Here is a 19,886-nt window from a genome sequence, read left to right on the forward strand (position 1 = left end):
TTATAATGCAAGGGTTACATTGGATTACATTACCCATCAGCTCCTGCACATAACATGGCTCATTACGCACCCACACCTGTTCTGCATTTAGTCACCACCGGTACTTAAGTCCTAGCTCCTGCAAACCTTAGTGTCATGCTTTTGTTGATGCAGTGTTTCGTTTGCCTTCCATAGCCATAGCTTTGCTCACTTCTCTTTTCACTTTCTGCTATTTTGGCTTGTCTTCACTGTGTCTTTGTTCCATTTATACCTTCCGACATAACAATCTGCACTTACAAGCACTACCTCTGTAATTCCTTGACATGTTAACTTTATTTAAAAGAAAACATGCACTTGAGGAAAAAAAAGGAGTGAAGTGAATACACCTTGCTCTTAGCCACTGGGTTTGATTCTGTATGTTGTGCAAACAAGATAAAACTATATGAAGCAGAAGAACTCGAAACCATGATGAAACTGTGAAACAATAGAAACATGCAACTTGAATCAATCACCTGCGCAAACTACAAGACCACCCGAGGTGAGCTACAAGGTGGCACGACCCAATTCAGTTTACATGTGTGGCACAGTCGGGAGAAACTTTGCACTCCGCACTAATATTTAGATATTTACCGAGTGTGTAACATCGCATGATGCTGCAAACAGATGCAAACAAAATCATATAGCCTGGTTCATACACTATAAATCCACAGAGGCTTGTTTTACATTGCTTTTTATAAAATACACACATATAGTTTAAATGCAGAAACATCTCAGAACCTTGAATGACTGGATGTACAATAATCGTCTTGAAGAACGTGAAAAAAACATTAATGTATTTACAACAATGACGTTAATTAAAGTCATTAAAGTTTCGGGGACTTTTAATGACATGCTTGATTCTACCAAATACAGCTGAAATTCCAAGGATAGATTTTGAAACAATTATTTCATTAATTAATTCATATTAATTGGACTTATATGCAGTCTTGTAAGTGTCAGATCAGCCTGAATCACAGACTCCATTACACACTGCGGCAGACAAGCCACACTTGCACTCCCACAGTCACAGTCACTAGATGTCTGATTGCATACACCTGTTCCCAATCTCTCTCTCTCTCTCTCTCTCTCTCTCTCTCTCTCTCTCTCTCTCCCTGTCATAGCCGCACTGGACTCTAATACCCACAACACACCTGCACACCTGCACTCCCACGGTCACAGTCACTTGACTTCTGATTGCACTCACCTGTTCACACACACACACACGCGCACGCACGCACACACACACACACACACATACACACACACACACACACACACACACACACACACACACACACACACACACACACACACACACACACACACACACAGCACACTTTTAAAAGTCTCTTTTATACTTTCTGGAACATTGCAAAGTATTTGCTCAGTTTCCTGGTGCCCGGTCATTTACCCAGCTGTTTGTTGTGCATTATTTATCCTGCTTCTCGTCTCGTCTTGTTTACCGTTTTTTTTTAACCTACCTGCTCTTTGATACACTGTTTGTTGACCGTCTAACCTGTGCATGTTTATCATTTTGTGATTACTTAGCTTTAGGATTTGTCTGCTTTCTATACCTGCACCTGCATCATCATCTGTGTTTCTGTTCTGACAATAAGAAATGCAGAGATGATGGATTTCTTTAAACCAATAGCAATTCTTTGATGGCTGTTTATGTTATAAATTATAAGACCAGACAAAACATATTCAGTCTTTGTTTGTGAAAGTTTTTTTATTTTCTCTTATATACAGGTCATTACAGGTCTGTCTGAATATCTAGTAGTAGACAATATCATTGTTTACATCATTGTGCAACTCATTCAAGGTCCGTAATAGATTTTAGAACAAATGTAGCTCCTGGGTTAAGTGTTAAAATATCTTTAATGTTATAAAACCAGCGCTTTAATATAATTTATTTCATTGTTACTAGACATCTCAGGTTTATTTTTTAGTCATTAGTTGTATTTTTTTTATGTGTTAAGCTTCACAAGTTGATGGATGCCACTTCCAGTTGACCCAACCTCTGCAACAACTAAATGAAAAATCTAAGATCTTTCAGCTCAATGATGCAGGTTATTTTAAATGTCAAGTAGCAAGATTCATCCACTGATGTTTCTCAATGACAAAAACATAATCCTTAAAGCCTTACCTGCTTCCTAAATATTTTGTGGTTGTACTTCAAATTAATAGCATACAGTATACTTTCCAAATAGTAAACCATTTTGTCTATAAAGTAGAAGTGTACGTAAACATGATCAGAATGAATAATTATATTCTAACCAGATACAGATACAAGTAGGGAAAAACAATCTGGAAAGGTTCACAGCATCTGGTTAACACTTACTGGGACTAGGTTTCAATTGGGACTAACCAGTAACAGTAATAAACACATGGTTTAACATGAATATACTACAACATTCATTCATTAATCTTTAGTATCTATGTGCTGAGTCATGTTGGTTTTGGTGGTAAAGCTACTATGTTAACTAGACCATAAGAAATAAATGTTCTCAGCTTGTGTTACAGGTTCGGCCATGGCCACTTTTTTGGATAATTTGGTCATTTTTGGATCACTGAACAGATGTAGATAGTGGTATTGTGTTACAGCACTACTATGGATTCTTGTTTTCCTCCAGATCATTGTGAATGTGTGGGGGTACTAAAGTCAAGGTGACTGGATTTTCCTTCTCAGAATTTTGTCACTCAGCCAGTGTGCTTGATCAGTTGTCACCTTGAGCACTTATTAAGCTGCTTGGATAAGCTGTAAATGTCTATAAGGATTTGGACATGAGTCCAGTCACCTTGGTTTGCTTATTTTTTACAACAAAGTGTAAGAGTGTGACAATGTTATAGCACTTTACATTTTCACACAGAGTGATGGGAAATCAAGAACGGCCGTTTTTGCTTTGTTTGCAATCAAACCGCTGAGCAAGACTGCTTGATAGTACCTCTTTCTGGCCAAAACTCTTTCTGATGAGAAAACAAACAGTCCTAAACATTATTGTCTGTCAGACTCTTTTACTAACCTGAAGCATTTTTGTCTCTGTGTATTTTGCTTCATCAGTGGGAGGAGGTGAGCGGCTATGATGAGAACCTTAACACCATTCGCACGTACCAAGTTTGCAATGTGTTCGAGTCCAGCCAAAACAACTGGTTAGTGACCACGTTTGTTCGGCGTCGTGCTGCTCAGCGTGTATATGTGGAGATGCGATTCACAGTACGTGACTGCAGCAGCATCCCACGTGTTCCCGGCTCATGCAAAGAGACATTCAACCTGTACTACTATGAGAGTGACCAAGTGATTGCCACCAAAGGGGCCACATTCTGGACAGAGGCCCCCTACCTCAAAGTGGACACAATTGCTGCCGATGAGAGCTTCTCTCAGGTGGACTTTGGCGGACGCCTAATGAAAGTCAACACAGAAGTGCGCAGCTTTGGGCCGCTCTCCAAAAATGGCTTCTATTTGGCTTTCCAGGACTACGGAGCATGTATGTCACTGCTGTCCGTGCGTGTCTTCTACAAGAAGTGCCCGAGTGTCGTGCAGAACTTTGCAGTCTTCCCTGAGACTACAACCGGTGCTGAGAGCACTTCGTTGGTGATTGCTCGTGGTTCCTGCATCCCAAATTCAGAGGAGGCTGATGTACCCATCAAACTCTACTGCAACGGCGATGGTGAATGGATGGTGCCCATTGGTGGCTGCACCTGCAAGGCTGGTTTTGAGCCTGACAACGGCAATATCTGCAGAGGTAAGAGGCCAGCAGGTGGCTTTGTTTCTTGTTGAGATCACTACCAATTTTACCAGCTGAAAAACCACCTCTCACACTACATTGCCCAAATACATTGCATAAATACTTCATACAACTATTAGTAGGCTAGTCTGGTTTAATAAATTATTGTGAATCACAGATATTGTCCTCTTACTCGCACACTAAAAGATTAAGTACGTATCTTTCACAATGTATCATAATGTATCTCCCAGCAACATATCTCCCCAGCAAAATACCTCCACATCAAAATAACACCCCACAGAAAAATGCACCCATATGCCCCCACAGCATCATGCCACCGCACAGCAAAATGTCCCCAGTGCAAAATACACCCTCACAGCAAAATGACTCCCCACATGTTCCCATTGCAAAATATCATCTGAGCAAAATACACCACAAGGCAATATAACCTGCACAGCCGATAGCCCTACAGCAAAATTCCTCCCCACATACCCCTACAGATAGATAACCCCAAAGCAATGTCCCCCACTGATAAACATCCCCCACAGCAACATGTCTCTTCACAGCTAAATAACCTGACCCCAGCAAAATAACTAATAACTCTCAAAGCAAAATCCCCCCAACAAAATGCCCCTACAGCTTAACAGTCACCAACAGACACTATCTATCTATCTATCTATCTATCTATCTATCTATCTATCTATCTATCTATCTATCTATCTATCTATCTATCTATCTATCTATCTATCTATCTATCTATCTATCTATCTGCCTGCCTGTCTGTCTGTCTGTATGTCTGTCTGTATGTCTGTCTGTCTGTCTGTCTGTCTGTATGTCTCTCTGTCTATTTGTCTCTCTGTCAATTTGTCTGTTTGTCTCTTGGTATATCTGGTTGTTGACCATTCTAAGCATGATATTTAGTTGTGCTTTAGATAGCTCCTGAATGACATGTTTGAATTGTTGTGCTCTGGCTTGCACATAAGATTCTACAAACATGTGGACATCCTTTACCTCAGAGAGTACAGAGCCTCAACAAAGACACACACATACTCACTCATCCACATTCACACCTAAGGCAACTGACAATGACTCATAACCTCAACACTTCTACCCTTTTCTGAACTGAACACAGTTTCTCACTTTCCAACTGTTTCTTTAGATACGTCTCTCTAACTCTCTCTATCGCTCTCATATACCCACATGGTCATATTTTGTCTGTCTAGGTCTTGTGATTGTATATCTGATCCTTCACTCAGGACCTGCGATGCCATATTGAATCCTCCAGGCCTGTCTCTGACGCACAAACTGAGCATGCTCAGAACTGATAAGATTGATTGACGGACATCTGCTGTGATCAATACTCAGATAGAGGAAAAAAGAGCAATCCTTGGGCTGGGAGAGGTCAATGTTGAAAAGCATAGCAGACATGTGTGCATTGACTCACACACAGTGGCACCTAGTCTATTCAAGTCCTCAGGCAAGGTTTTCTTATCACCAGAGTGATGCGCTGGACAAACTCCACAAAGCCATAAAAAAGCTTTTTCTGCTCCGAGCACCTTTTACACAAGCCAGATTTACCACACAGTGCATTTAATACTACTCTGTGCAGTAGAACTAGTGCTTTGAAAGAGTATTGAGTGTGTTTAGTACAGTAGGTGAAAAAAGAACTATAAAATCCTTTAAGGAATATCATTCAAATATTTTGCACAGAATGCTTTCAAATATTAATTAGTCTAAACTGCAGTTTTGCAACATAGACAGGAATATTAACCATATAATTATGTCATCTTAACCATGCAAGATGTCATCATTATGTCATCTTAACCATGCTTTAGGGTAAAATATAACAAGGTTATTGACCCTCTAACAGACATATAGCCTTCTGAAGTAGATTTTAGATCCACAGAAAGTGTGCAACTTTAATACATTCTGTAATAATAATAATAATAATAATAATAATAATAATAAAAATAATAATAATAATAATAATAATAATGGGGGGGGGCACGGTGGCTTAGTGGTTAGCACGTTCGCCTCACACCTTCAGGGTTGGGGGTTCGATTCCCGCCTCCGCCTTGTGTGTGGAGTTTGCATGTTCTCCCCGTGCCTCGGGGGTTTCCTCCGGGTACTCTGGTTTCCTCCCCCGGTCCAAAGACATGCATGCTAGGTTGATTGGCATCTCTGGAAAATTGTCCGTAGTGTGTGGTTGCATGAGTGAATGAGAGTGTGTGTGCCCTGTGATGGGTTGGCACTCCGTCCAGGGTGTATCCTGCCTTGATGCCCAATGACGCCTGAGATAGGCACAGGCTCCCCGTGACCCGAGGTAGTTCGGATAAGCGGTAGAAGATGAATGAATGAATGAATGAATGAATAATAATAATAATAATAATAATAATAATAATAATAATAATAATAATAATAATTAAACACTAAGACAGACTGGGCCTTTTCATACATTTTTGTGTAAACATTTTTTGTGCCCAAATCTAAAATAAATATTCCCACCAGACTTACCAAAGTTTTACCAAAGACTTACTTCATGATTTTCCAAGTGTGTTCACAGCACAGCTGTTTTGCATTTAGCGACACCCACAAAACTCCTTAAAAGCAAAGTGCACAGAGAAGAAAACGACTACACAGTGAAAGCACATTAAGCTCAGTAATCTCCTCAGTAATACAGCTCAGCATTGCTAAACCTGGCACAGATTACACAACTATGCCTCCTATTATAGGGTGCCAGTTCTTTTTTATCATTATTTGTCTTCACTTAGTTACCTACCTTTTGCATAGTCTCATCTTACTTGGCATTTAAGCCTGACTTTAGTCAGTTATAATAACACTAAATAGTTCATTTCTAAAAATTTTTATACTGTTAGCTTTTCTAGCACCTGGATCATCATTTGTTCAGTTAAATTCAGTAGTTTACAATCACTGTTCATCTCAAAAATTAGTGCTCCTTTCCTGAGCCAAGCTTTACCAGTTTATAATTATCTCTACTTATTAACAAATGAAAAATTTTGCTAATTATGGTGTCCAACACCACCCTCTTCATGATTACCACTGCTTCATCTTGGCAAAGCAGCTCATAATATTTAGCAATGCTGTGTATTTATCCCTGGATCCTGGCATGTTTGTTAAAATGGTGGCTAAGGGAAGGGGATTTTGAGGCAAGACAATAAAATGGATGAAAGTGTCCTGTACTTTGTTAAAAGCTTTTTTTTTTTTTTTTTTTTTTTTTTTTTTGTTGTTTGAATGTTACATGTACCTAACTTATTGATTTGGAATAATCTTACATTTGAATGCATGGAGCATTTCATTTTGATTTCTTTTTTCTTTTCCTGTACTTGAATGTCTGAAAGTTCATGATGGCTGGTCATGATATTGCACGGGATGGATAACGTTTAGTATCAGTATCTCAAGAGGGAATCTGTGAAATACAGGGTTGAGAAATACATTATAACTTGAAGCCTAATTAATGGAAAAATATGAATGATCAATGAAAAGTTTTAGTAATATTTCACAATAAATCAATATATTTGTAACAAAATTCCAATAGTCAAAATCATTTAATTTATTGTATTATATGCACTTAGTTACCTGGCAGGTTACATGGAATGTGTGTGTGTGTGTTATAGTGTGAAGAAGCCTTAGCAGTGCTTCTATTCCACACTAATAATGATGTGTTGCGCAGTAGGTCTCTGCTAATTAGCTCTGCTTTGATCCAAAGGCTGCTGTAACATGGTTTGATGTGGAAATGTACTGCAGAAAGGCATGAAGTGCTAACGTAGAGCTAGTGAAGCTACAGTAAAGATTGTAAAGCTTTACTGACAGCATAAAAGTCAGGTCTGCTTTAATGTTTTTTTAGTTTGTTCTGTTCGTTTTTGGTTGTCTTTGCATACGGTACGTTTAAAATGATTTTTTGTCTTTTACCATAAGTGGTATTTCTATCTGCATTCTCTCTCTCTCTCTCTCTCTCTCTCTCTCTCTCTCTCTCTCTCTCTCTCTCTCTCTCTCTCTCTCTCTCTCTCTCTCTCCCTCCCTCTCTCACTCTCTTTCTCTCTCTCTCACACACACACACACATACACACACACATACACACACACACACTTATACATATCATAGAAATCATTATCAGAGGTGTCAGTATTCTGTGCCAGCTCTGTGGAAAGTGAATACTCATTAACAGGTGTAAGTGTGTGTATGTGTTATTCATTTCCTCAACTCTTCCAGATGTTGTGTCAGATAAGATCACCCCCTTCAGGGCAAATATGGACATTCACCAACGGCTCTATTACAATAAAACTCCCAGGTCCTTTGCTATAACCACAGCTCCCTATGTGGCGGCCATGTCGGATTAACGACTCTGCAGTCGCGCTCTGCCTCCTTTGTGAGTAATGGAGAAAGCTGTAGCCAGGCTATTCTGAGGCAACACACGCAGATGTGAACATGACACCAGTGGTGGTTATTGTGGTCAGGTGTTTGGCTTGTTTATGCCTCAAGCGTTCAAACCACTATGGCCACAGGGCTAGATGCCATGCATGCATACATACAGTATAGGCACACATGTACACACACACACAAACACACACACATGCACACACACACTATAATTGAATGTGGAGTATCTCACAGCAGGAGCTGTCTGTGGTCTGATTAAATTGCATTTCTTTCGTTTGCAGTGAAGTAAGGCCATAGACATACACATTACAATAGACATCAAACTAAAATAAAGCAATACAATGCAATAATTCTATGTTTTTCAGGCCAAGTGTGAAGATGAGTATATGTTTTTAGTATTCGTCCATGCTAATACCAGTACTGATTCATAAATAAGTATATTATTGTTAATAATCAATCAGCAGGATATTTTATTTCACTCTGTTTATGTTTCATCAGTATACAAAATGGTCATAAGTCAGGCAGCAGAGGCGTAGAGGTTTATTAATGTTCAGCAAATTCCAAAATGTCAGGTCAGGGATCAGAGGTGAAGACAATCAGCAAAAATCATGTACAGGACAAATCCAAATATGTGCAAAAAAAAGCAAAAAAAAAAAAAAAAAGCAGAACAGTAAAGCAATAGATAGCAGTAGTCAATATGTGCATCCCAAATCACATACTGTACTTATGCACTATTCTATGCCATGTTATACTATAAATACTGCGAGCAGTGTGTCAGGCTGTGTGGACTGTTGAAAACTTAATGCAATCGACAATCACGGCTTTGATTGTGTACAGTAGCAGAAGAGGAGCGGGTGCTGATGTTGGGTGAGATAAAATGGTGGACGAGACGTACACGTGTCTTTTAAATTAGCCCGTGTTGCGTGATTTAATTTTTCAACATTTAATAACAATCATGCAATTTATTAAAACAATTTAACAAAAAATTACATTCACAAGAGCCATGGTTGAGAAAAAAAAAAAAAAAAAAAAAACAGAAATCATCCCTAGATCAATTCAGCAAAACGTCCCAGAATAATCCAATCTTGCTTTGCAAAATCCCATGTACTGTATTTATACCATGTCTGTGGGCTGTGTTTCTAGCATTCATTTTTCTGGGCTTCCTGCCTAAAAAAAATCCCCATTATGTCTGTGTTTCAAAATTCTCCGAATTCTCCTTATATTCTGTTTTCAGCTTTTTCGCTTCCCATTACATCATGTTTTCGGCTTAATGATTTCTCCCTATCTTCGTCTGTACCATCTTTGGTATGTAAACAACTCCCTAGCATCCCTTTCTCCAGCGTTCTCTGGGCATCGACCACCTGTGCACGTACTTTCTGAGCCATTCTACTATTTTGGATCCATTTATTATGTGTAAGTATTACTTTTCTCTTTTCTTCATTATTTTTGTACAGTTAACCAATTGTACCGATTATATTGATTATATTGATGTATCTGCATGCCTTCTGTTTTCACTTTCACCTTCTCAGCTGTGTAGATGTGTGTAGGTGTGTCCATGCACCACATAATGTCTTTATATTTCTACAGAATATACAGTACAGTGTATAATATATAATGTGCTTTTATTCTGTATTTTCCTTCGATACCTCATATCTTGTGTCTGCTCTTTTGCAGTTTCTGTCTCTGGGTCTCCTTTTTCCCATAAGCACGGCTGTCTGACCCGGCACAAGATTTCCGTCATCTGCTGGCAATCATAGCAGTTTACATGACATCACTGGTGGAGCATCTTTGATCTTCCACACTCCTTGCCTTTCCTCCGTCTCCATTTTACCTCATCCTGCCCCATCCTTTCATTCTGGTGGTTTTCCATACATTTAGCCTGAGCAGCCCCAGCCCTGGCCCAGTCACCTATTTCTTTATTAAACTGTATTTTTCACCAAATTCTATGTAAAGCGTGTTTATTCCCATTTTTTTCATTCTGACAGACTATTCAATTTCCAGTAGATTTCCAAAGTATAGATCCATGCACACATTTTCTTTTCACTCACAGTTTTGTGAAAGTTTTTGATGTCCCAATCTTTGCTTGTTCTTTTGATATACACTCAAAAGTATGTATTTTTTCTTTACAAAAAGAGTACGTATTGTTAGCATGTACTACAAATAGATAAATTGGTACACAGCAGTAGTGCATGTTGGGAATCGTAGTCTGTGGTGTTGAATCTGGTGCCTTGAAAAGTGCATACATAATGTTTGCTAGTTGACTTTAATGGTGTACAGTATTAGCTACCAAGATTAGTTTGGATTGAGTAGAGATGCATCGGAGGAAAGCAGGTTTTGTTTCACTTCTTGGCCTCACTAAGAAAAGTCCCCTTTATTATTTACACTGTATCAGAATGCTTTGTTGGGTAATAATAATAATACACGATGGGACATTTGCTCATGGGCGTCGGAAGCAACCCACCCACATATAATGGTTCCGATGCCCATGCATTTGCTTTTACCTTAGCAGCTAGCACTGAGTCTTATGATGTTAAGTAACAGTTAACACTTAAGTAACAATAAACAATATTTTCTCAATATTTCTTGAAACAACTAGAGTAAAAATTATGATTTTTTTTTTTTTTACTCTCGTACTCACACAAGTCTCTCATAACTCTCATATTATCCAGTCACATAAGCCTAAAAAAAAAGAAATTAGTATACTTCAACAGATATGTGCATGCTGGGATAAATGGGATGTGCACACATTTTATGGGAACTGATCCACCAAATGTTAATACAGGATCCTGTGAGACAAAACCACTTCAGGCTTGACTAACCCATTAACATCCTACATTCATTACTGAATAGCAATAGCCAGTCAGATTCATGGAAACGTTTCCATCTCCACTCCATCTAGAAATCAAGTCTGCTGGGTCTTATATGATGTTTGTAAGAGAGCCGGTGATCTAAGGGACTGATAAAGGGATGGATGGACAAGGAGAAGTAGAATACAGGCAGGTAGAATGAACAAAAAACATATGTTAATGTTGCCCTCTGGCAGCAAGCAGGAAAACAGCTCCAGATGAAGCCACAAAGATTTACGAATGGCAGAGCAACAAGTTTTAATTCAACCGATTCACTTCATTTCCTGCCAAATACATGCTGGAGAAGAAACAAGGCATCCCACTGTTTTCTTTCTATCTGTCTTTCTGTTTCTCTTTGCCTCCTAATGCTCTTGTTTTGCTGTCTCCATATCTCTTGCTCTCTTTCTCTCTCCCTAGGAGGTGAGAGAAACAAAGCCGCAGAGTGCAAACTCCAAATCAAGAGACGCTTTTTAGTGGTTGGCTAATTATAGAGAGTGCGCACAAACAGATGCCTCTTTTCTGTCTCAGTGAGGTCACTTTTTAAATATAAAGTATTTCTTTTGACACACGCACAATGACACACGTACAGGCTGTCGGCTCAACGCTATCCTGCAGCTCAGGCTCGCAAATAAACTGCACTTCTTGATTAAAGACAAAACAATACATCAGTATACTATCAGACCGTAACAAAAATCAATATGCAGCATTGATTTGAGCAGAAATATTTCTTTGCTTTAATTCATCCAGTTCATTGTAATTAAATGAGCTTGAATCATGCTCAGTATATATTATGGTACTGTATTTCTGTCATTAGGGTCAAAATAAATATATGACCAAATACAAATACATGGGAAGAAATATTTCTTGCTTGAAAGGTTCACAGGGCAACCGGTTTAGACTAGAGATGTGTGTCGGGACTTGGATCTCACAGGAAACAACACAAAAGTTGTACAAATGGGAGTTATACTGTCATGGCGGATATTTACAGAAATATATAAACTTACACATTTATCGCTAATGATCCCTGGTGTTCCAGTGTCAGGACTCTGAGCTCTCGCTGCTGTGGCATGGGTTCGATTCCTGAACCAATCCAGCAACTGAGGGGTTACTATTTCGAGTGATGCAGCTGAGGTTGAAGAACTCTCAGAGTCAAAGTCTCTCAGAGCATGCTGACAGTGCTGGCATTTCTACAGCTGGGATGTTTCCAGATGAATGAAAGAACCTTTGTGTAAAAACTGAATACATATTTGTATATTTGGAGTACTAAACACACACACACGCATAGTATAGTGTGTATACATAGTGTGTGTGTGTGTGTATGTCATTGTGTTAAAACTCTTAATTTATAAATTAAAACTCTATAAATTATCAAAATATTATGAATTTAAATCTATTAGTGGTAGTAGCTGAATATTTTTTCATCCAGTTTATTAATATAGAATATATAGATTGTAGCACGGTGACATTTTTTTTTTATGCAAATCCCAGCTTTGGAGTTTGGGGTCAGCCACGATGCTGAAGCATGGAGGCATAAGGGCTTTGCTCAAGGGTGAAACGGTGGCAGCTTAGCAGTGCTGGGGCTTGAACCCTGATCCTTCAATCAGTGATCAAGTGCCTTTACCATTTACGCCACTACTACCTCTAATATTCAATATGATATGTATGATATATGGTGAGCAACTCAACTCAAACGATGTAATACATACAGCCCTTCATTGTCCTAATATCTGCATTATGGAGAAACAGCATTCTTCCATGAATAAATTAAAACTATAGTCATATCTTAAGAATCTGTCTCAGGCATTACTTTCTCCTAAAATGAGATTCAGCTTTCTGCTTGCTAGCCATATGGAGATCTCAGAAACAGATGCTTTCTTGTGACTGGTCCTGATCAGGATCTGAGGATTGCGTCATCTAAAATTGATCTGTATCTGGGATGTGAGATTTGTAGTAGACAGTTTGATGATGGATTGTATACTGTGTTTATATAAGGTAGAGATTTGGTCTGTAACATTCTAATGGTACTGTATGGATCACTTTTTTTTTAACGAGATTTCACTATATTACGCATAGTTCACACAGAATGCGATGCAACCGAGCAAGCGATTAAACGATGTGAGAAACCGAGAATATGATTTGCTATTGTGATGCTCATGCTGTGTGAATGCAACAACAAACCCAGTGTGATGTAGCGCAGGAACTGAACATTCTTCATGCTGACTCTGTCTCTTTAACTTTATTCTCGTCCGCTTTGTTCTCCAAAGTAATCAGTAAATTAATGAGAAGACAGAAGCATATTGTTAAAATGCAGAGTCAGCTAATTACTATGTTTTCTTTGCTCCAGATGCGAGAAATAAAAAAAAATAATAATAATAATAACTAAAATGCAGTTAATTGAGTTTTTAAAATTATTTGTACTTTTTCCTGATTTTTTTTCTTGGAATATTAATACTTGTAATACTTTTATACTTTTTAGTCCCCCGAGGAGTTCCCTGTGGAAAATGCTTGATTTTTCATAAATGTACCAATTTGTTCTCATGCTAGCTAATATATGAGAGATTAGCTTGTTAACCAAATCGCAAGTTTATGTTAATGTGATAGTTCTAATATGTCTAATAATTGTGTTCATAGTAACAGTTCGTTTACAAGGATTTAATTGATCAGTTTAGTAGGAGACAAATAACAAAAAAAGAAAGAAAAAAAAAACTGTAATTATTGATGTGATGAAGCGTTCTATAAAGAGATATTTAGTTATTGTTTATGGAAGAAATCTCAGAGATTATCACAATGGTGTTACTGTCTATTGTCTTCAGGGCTGTCTACTTAATTCAGTTCCTCATTGAAATGACAATCTCTGATTTTATTTATTTATTTATTTACTTACTTACTTACTTACTTAATAATTTGTTAAAAATATATAGCCTCATTTGTAAATGATTAGAAACCGTCCTTGTCTGCTTTTCCCGTTAGGGGTCGCCACAGCAAATCATCTGTTTCCAACTAACTCTATCCCCAGCATCCTCTACTCTCACACCAATAAACTTCATGTACTCTTAATGATTAGAAACTGTAATTGTAAACTTCTATAAGAGTATAAGAGGAATAAGACGTGTGCTGTTATTGAACAATCTACATCAATTCATTTCTTGTAATGGCACGGCTTGTCATAGTTTATTCTTTATTTAGCAAATATTTTCTACATTCCTTGCTTCTTTGGTTAAAGGAACAAAATTCTACCATCCGTGTAATTTGAGGCAGATGTTGTTGTTGTTTTTTTTTTTTTTAATAAGCTTTTTTGTACTTTTTCTTTCATACTTTAAGCAAAGTTAGATAAAGTTTAGATGTTGAGTATGTTGATAATGCACAATGTACAGATGTTTAATGAGTAATTGCACTCATTGAGATGTATTTTGCTGTTTTTACTGCCTTAGCTGTGTCCTACAGCTGCATTGAATCTACTCTTAACTATTAAACCTCCTGCCAGTAGCATCATTAACTTAAACATTCACTTTTAATGACACCCCAAGCCAGTTTTAAGAATATCCTCATGTCTGTATTCACAAAATAACAGCTATGACTTCGCAGTTCATAAATATTTGATTATAAACAGGGTAATAAGATGCTCATTTTCATTCAGAAGTAGGAAAATGTGCAGCACCAGAACCGACGGCTATGTTGGCTCTCGTCTTGGTCTTTTCTGATTGAATATTGGAATAGACTGCAGTGGCATAGATTCGTTCACTCACAGCATGTGTGGAGGAGATGTTAGTGCCTCAAAATGCAAAATGCTCCATTTATTTTTATATCCACTAATGATGGTGCAGCGTTCTTTTATCATCAGTTTAACGTTTTAATGTCAAGATTTTAATCTTTATTTATTTATTCATTCATCTATTTGGTTCATTAAAAAATGTTATGCTGTTAATAAATGTATAATTTATTAACTTATGTAATTAATTCTGTTACTGAATGAAATCCCATTATACCATGATGTTTATTTTTAATCTGATCTGATTCAGATTTTTAGAGAGTCCCTTCTTAATTTTTTATTGATTTTGATGTTAGATCATTGCATAAATACAGACAATGTAATCATAACACAAATAACTCTTCCTTACTCTTAACTGTAATAATTTTGAGTCAAAACAAGTGTAGTCTGTGTGAAAAGGTTCTGTAGTCATGCTGGATCCAGTCCTTTCCTACATCATCATGTTACCTGTTCTTTTAATTTATTATATCAAATACTTAATTACTCCAATTACAGCAATTGAACTAACTGCCAGTCATCAGAGAGTGATTTTGTGTACATTAAAAATGCTTCTAACTCTAAAACACTATTTACAGTCACTGATCCAGTGTCAGGTTACCAGTTAGATGTTATGAGGTTTGTACAGTAGAACAATATGAACAGTATCTACGAAGAATCCACCCTAAAGGCCTGAACATACTGTATGATGTATGATACTGTTCGATGACTTCCGTCAGTTTGTCCATCCATCCATCTATTTTCAGTGTCATAAGAAACCTGGATCCTATACCAAGTGACGTTAAAAGACACAATCACATACACGCTGAAATTATTATTAGACTGGAGGAGGAAACCACCAGTACACAGGGAGAACATTCAAACTCTGCACACACAGAGTAGATGTAGGAATCGTATCCCCAGCTCTGGAGGTGCAATGCAAATGTGCTAATCACTAAGCCAAGTAAGCCACCATTGCTACCACATCATACCCCTACACACTTTTTTTTTTCAATGACATCTGACATTTAATTAATAAGAAAATTCTGTGTTGACATTTGGGTAACTTTCACTTTGGGTAACACTTAAAGGCATTACCCACAATTCCACTGTCATTCAGCCAGTACAGAGTGGAGTGCTGACAGAGTCTCTAAGTTTTCACAGGGATAACTGTGAAAGTCCCACATTTGTTAAACAATCATGCATCAACAGCACAATACATATACAGATATAAGTCAAGTGTTAATGTGCACATTACTGCACATTACTGTTTTCCTGTAGCCTCTGAATCCATCATTTTTTTGGCTGACTGGAACCTGATGTTGGCTTCATGAGTTATAATCTATCTGGCTCACTTGGCAAAGTGCATTCTGAGATGCTTTTTCTGCTCAGTACTTTTGTAAAGAGTGGCTATTCGAGCCCTTTTGTCAACTCGAGTCAGTCTAGCCATTCTCCTTTAATGTCTCTCAAAAATAAGGTATCTCTGACTGCAGATCTGCTGCTTATTGGATATTTGTATAAAACCCAAGCAGATCAGCTCTTTCTAAAAGACTAAAATCTGTCTACCACCATCAATCGAGCCAAGTCAGTTATGCTAAGACAGTCACGTGAATATATATACAATAGTGGCCAGTGAGTGTGTTTGGTGTGTTTCAGAGTGGGGTTGTTAGGAGAGAGATCAATGTTTGTTCTGAGAGGTTCCTATTAAGGGTCTTGGTACTTATTAGAACACTGTCAGTGCTCAGAACCATTAAAACCTCTGAAAGCAAAGTGACAGGAACCAAGTCTGTCTTATTGATTAGAGACTATTAAGCAAGCAATAAGATTCTTTTGTTGGTGCACTCGTCAGTTACATTTTACACATCAATCTTTAGAGAACAGGTCAAGAGCCACAAAGTCAAATGCTCTCTTTAAGTACTGTATAAAGATTGACTGACATTATAGAGATCGATAAATTGTTTAAGACTAAAATGTACCACACACACACACACACACATACACAAACACACACAGGATACTGTTTAAGGAGATATGTGAAGATGATTGAGAAAAAAAAAAAGAAATACTATTTACCTACAGTACCTACTAACTCTACTACATAACCTTCTATATGGATTCACATCATCGACATAGTCTGTTATCTTCTAGTATCATTTCTTTAAAGGAATTAATGAAAAAAAAAAAAAAATTTCATTAGCCAAGTAATTGTTCATGTTTATTACATTTGGTATTTGTTATTCTACTAAATGCATATGGAATCTGAGGGGCATTTTCCCAAGTTTAGTCACTAGATATGACTCTCAGAGACTTTCAGGCATGAATCTACGGTCGGGGCCGGAAAGAAATCAGCCTCAGGCCCTTCCTTGCATCATGTGCATTTTTATGACTATTAGTTTTACTGTTTTTGTTCCACAAAAGACAGTTTGTTAAGAGGTAATACATGATGTTGATACAAAAAAAAAATCCATTTAGAAGCTGCTTGTCGTATTTTTATTTATTTATTCTTTTATAGAAACGATGTCGTTAGACCCTTTTTTTTGAAGGACAGCAACGTAGAGATGTTGTTTCTTGGGGAGAAACCCTGTGCACTTCCATGACAGTGTGAAGTGTCGGGGAGAGAAAGTACCTTGTCAGTTTGGATGATGCTTTTCACACACACCCCTCATCAGTGATTCACACACAAACCCACACGCAGCCGATGCTGTCAGTACAGCAACAGTGACTCAAACAGTGGATGTGTTGGCTTAATCAAAATTCCACAGGTCATACTGGCCCTTATGAAGCCTAATTAATCAAGGGAATAGCCGACTGTCTCTGACTGCTCTGTTCTCTATCAAACCTCATCACTGGATCATCTCTCTCTCTCTCTCTCTCTCTCTCTCTCTCTCTCTCTCTCTCTCTCTCTCTTCCTAGCCGTTATTCATCTTCATATGTCTTCCCTTATCTTTCCTAATGGTGTCATTTTTCTACATTTCCACCCAGCAAGGACATCATCATAGTCACAGCCAATACCAAAGCTGGGCCAAGGTCTATTTCTCTTTGGTCACTCTGTGATGTCATCACTAGAGGACAATGTGTTAAGGTTGACTAATCAGTAGTTTCTAAAGGACATATGTGATATTCCATGGCATCCAATATTCATTTGCTGCTATGGAATTCTGAGTTGATATTTTGGTTTCACGTCCTTTCATCAACATGTTGGTTAACGATTTCCTACATTATCCACAATGCCGTTCAGGTGCCAGGTGCAGTCATCCTACATTCAACTTACATTCAAGGATCATACAGTAAGTCACAATTTCTGACCTTCGACAAAACAAAGAAACAAAGAAAACATCTACTCAACTGATTGAGAACTGGGGACAGTTTCCTGCAGATTGTATTCAGCAAGTGACATAAAAGAAACTCAACAACAAAGCAAACAGTTTACCTTTAAAATTAATTCGTCTGTATATACAGATGCATACGTTAGATCAACCATCATACAGCCGTATTAGCTAGTCTGAGTCTATAGCCTTATCTTTTCAGTAATTCTGACTAAATCAAGTATAGCATTAAACCTTGCTTAAACTCATCTCAAACACAAAAAGACTGTGTTTATCTGTACACTCTATTCGACAGTTCCAAAACTTCAGCTTGTACGTTAACTCCTCCATCAACACCATCGTAATTGTCATCTTGTAGGTAGCTATCTAGCAGACCCGTTTTTTTTTTTTACCAACTTCAACCCTTACCTGCTGTATACTGTAGCTGCATTGCATTCTGTAAACTGGAGTCCAGCCTTTCTTAGAATACTGTTGAACACCCTCTCTAACATTTAAAGTTTTCTCTATTGAAACAATGACATCATGATTGTGTTAAGATGACATTCTCCTAGAGATAACAAATGTACAGCATTATATCATAAATGTACACAAATATCTTCATCTAAAATGTTCCCTGTGTTCAGGATAGGATGGAGTTTTGCTTCAAAGCTACGTTCAGCTATTTTCAAGTCTGGATCCTGTTTCTTAATGCAACATAATATTTAATACATTTACTCTTTCATTTCAGCAGCACTTCAAAAAAAATATGCACTTGGAAGAAATATTCTTGTCTCTGTGGTGCTGCAGGATTTGTAAATTAAGAGAACTTCTGTCATCTCTACATGTCTGTCAATCATGTTGCTTGTCAGTTCAGAATTCTAGGAAATGTATCTGCAGTTTTTGAGTGCATATCCTTTTAATAGGGACATCGACGGGAGATGCTGTACATCTTTAAGAATTTTTCACAGACTCCACTACTGGGAGAAGTTAGTAATTGCCCTCAATTTTGGATTCTGGCCACGCTGTAGGCATCTTTCTATGCCTTAAATTCATGTCATATTCACTATTTAACAGTGGAGGTCCTGTTGAGCTCTTTCGTAGAAAAAAAATGGAATTTGAAATACTTGAAATATCCAAAACACATTTACTAATCTCAGTGCATCATAGGGCCTTTTTATACCTGGTCACTTCATGTGTTTTCTCTGATCCGATAGCTATCTGATTTGTTAAAATTGTTCCGTTTACATTAGGCCACATAAAGGCGTCTTGGCGAATCGGATATCAATCTGATCTTTCTACTCCCGCCCAAAATGCAAATATATTTTACCTAATTTCCGGGGTAATTGAAATGTAACACGCTTTGGTGTATGCAGTTGCTACAAAAAACAGCATTTACTTTTTGGTGCATTTTCGCTGGCGGCAGCAGTGCATTTTAAGACCAAATGAGACGCCTGGGTGAAAGATCGGAGCCAGCACTGGTGGGAAAACATATTTGTTTCTGGCGCGATGCACAACTCGCGAGTCACCTGCGAGTGACGTACTTCTGTTTGGGAGGAGTATAGCGCTGATGGATGTGGCTTGAACAACCACATTCATTTACACCTGTCCAGTTTCATCTGAAATGTGTCCCAGACCACCTCCTGAAGTGGTTTGAGCGATAACCGTAACCGTTTCGGAGGGCATTTACACCTGGTCCTTTTACCATCGGATAGCTATCGGATCACAGAAAACGCATGAAGTGACCAGGTGTAAAAACCCCCTTACTTTAATGTCAGAATGACCTAATTGCTGAAATAGTAGGTTTTGCAATGCAACCAGCTTTGCTCTGAAGAGAATGTCACATAAATG

General features: G+C 37.9%; 1 protein-coding gene across 2 annotated transcripts in view; it reads left to right on the forward strand.

Annotated features, from left to right (window-relative positions):
* The window catches only part of LOC132846650 (ephrin type-B receptor 1-B), a 331,052-nt gene that overhangs the window by 130,944 nt on the left and 180,222 nt on the right, over nucleotides 1–19,886 (forward strand). For both annotated transcript variants that reach the window (XM_060871347.1, XM_060871355.1), the window contains exon 3: nucleotides 3,080–3,761. In XM_060871347.1, the coding sequence (XP_060727330.1) occupies nucleotides 3,080–3,761 (682 nt within the window). The remainder of the gene's footprint in view (nucleotides 1–3,079; nucleotides 3,762–19,886) is intronic.

The sequence above is a fragment of the Tachysurus vachellii genome, chromosome 1 (genome assembly GCF_030014155.1).
Source record: "Tachysurus vachellii isolate PV-2020 chromosome 1, HZAU_Pvac_v1, whole genome shotgun sequence".
Taxonomy (NCBI): Eukaryota; Metazoa; Chordata; class Actinopteri; order Siluriformes; family Bagridae; genus Tachysurus; species Tachysurus vachellii.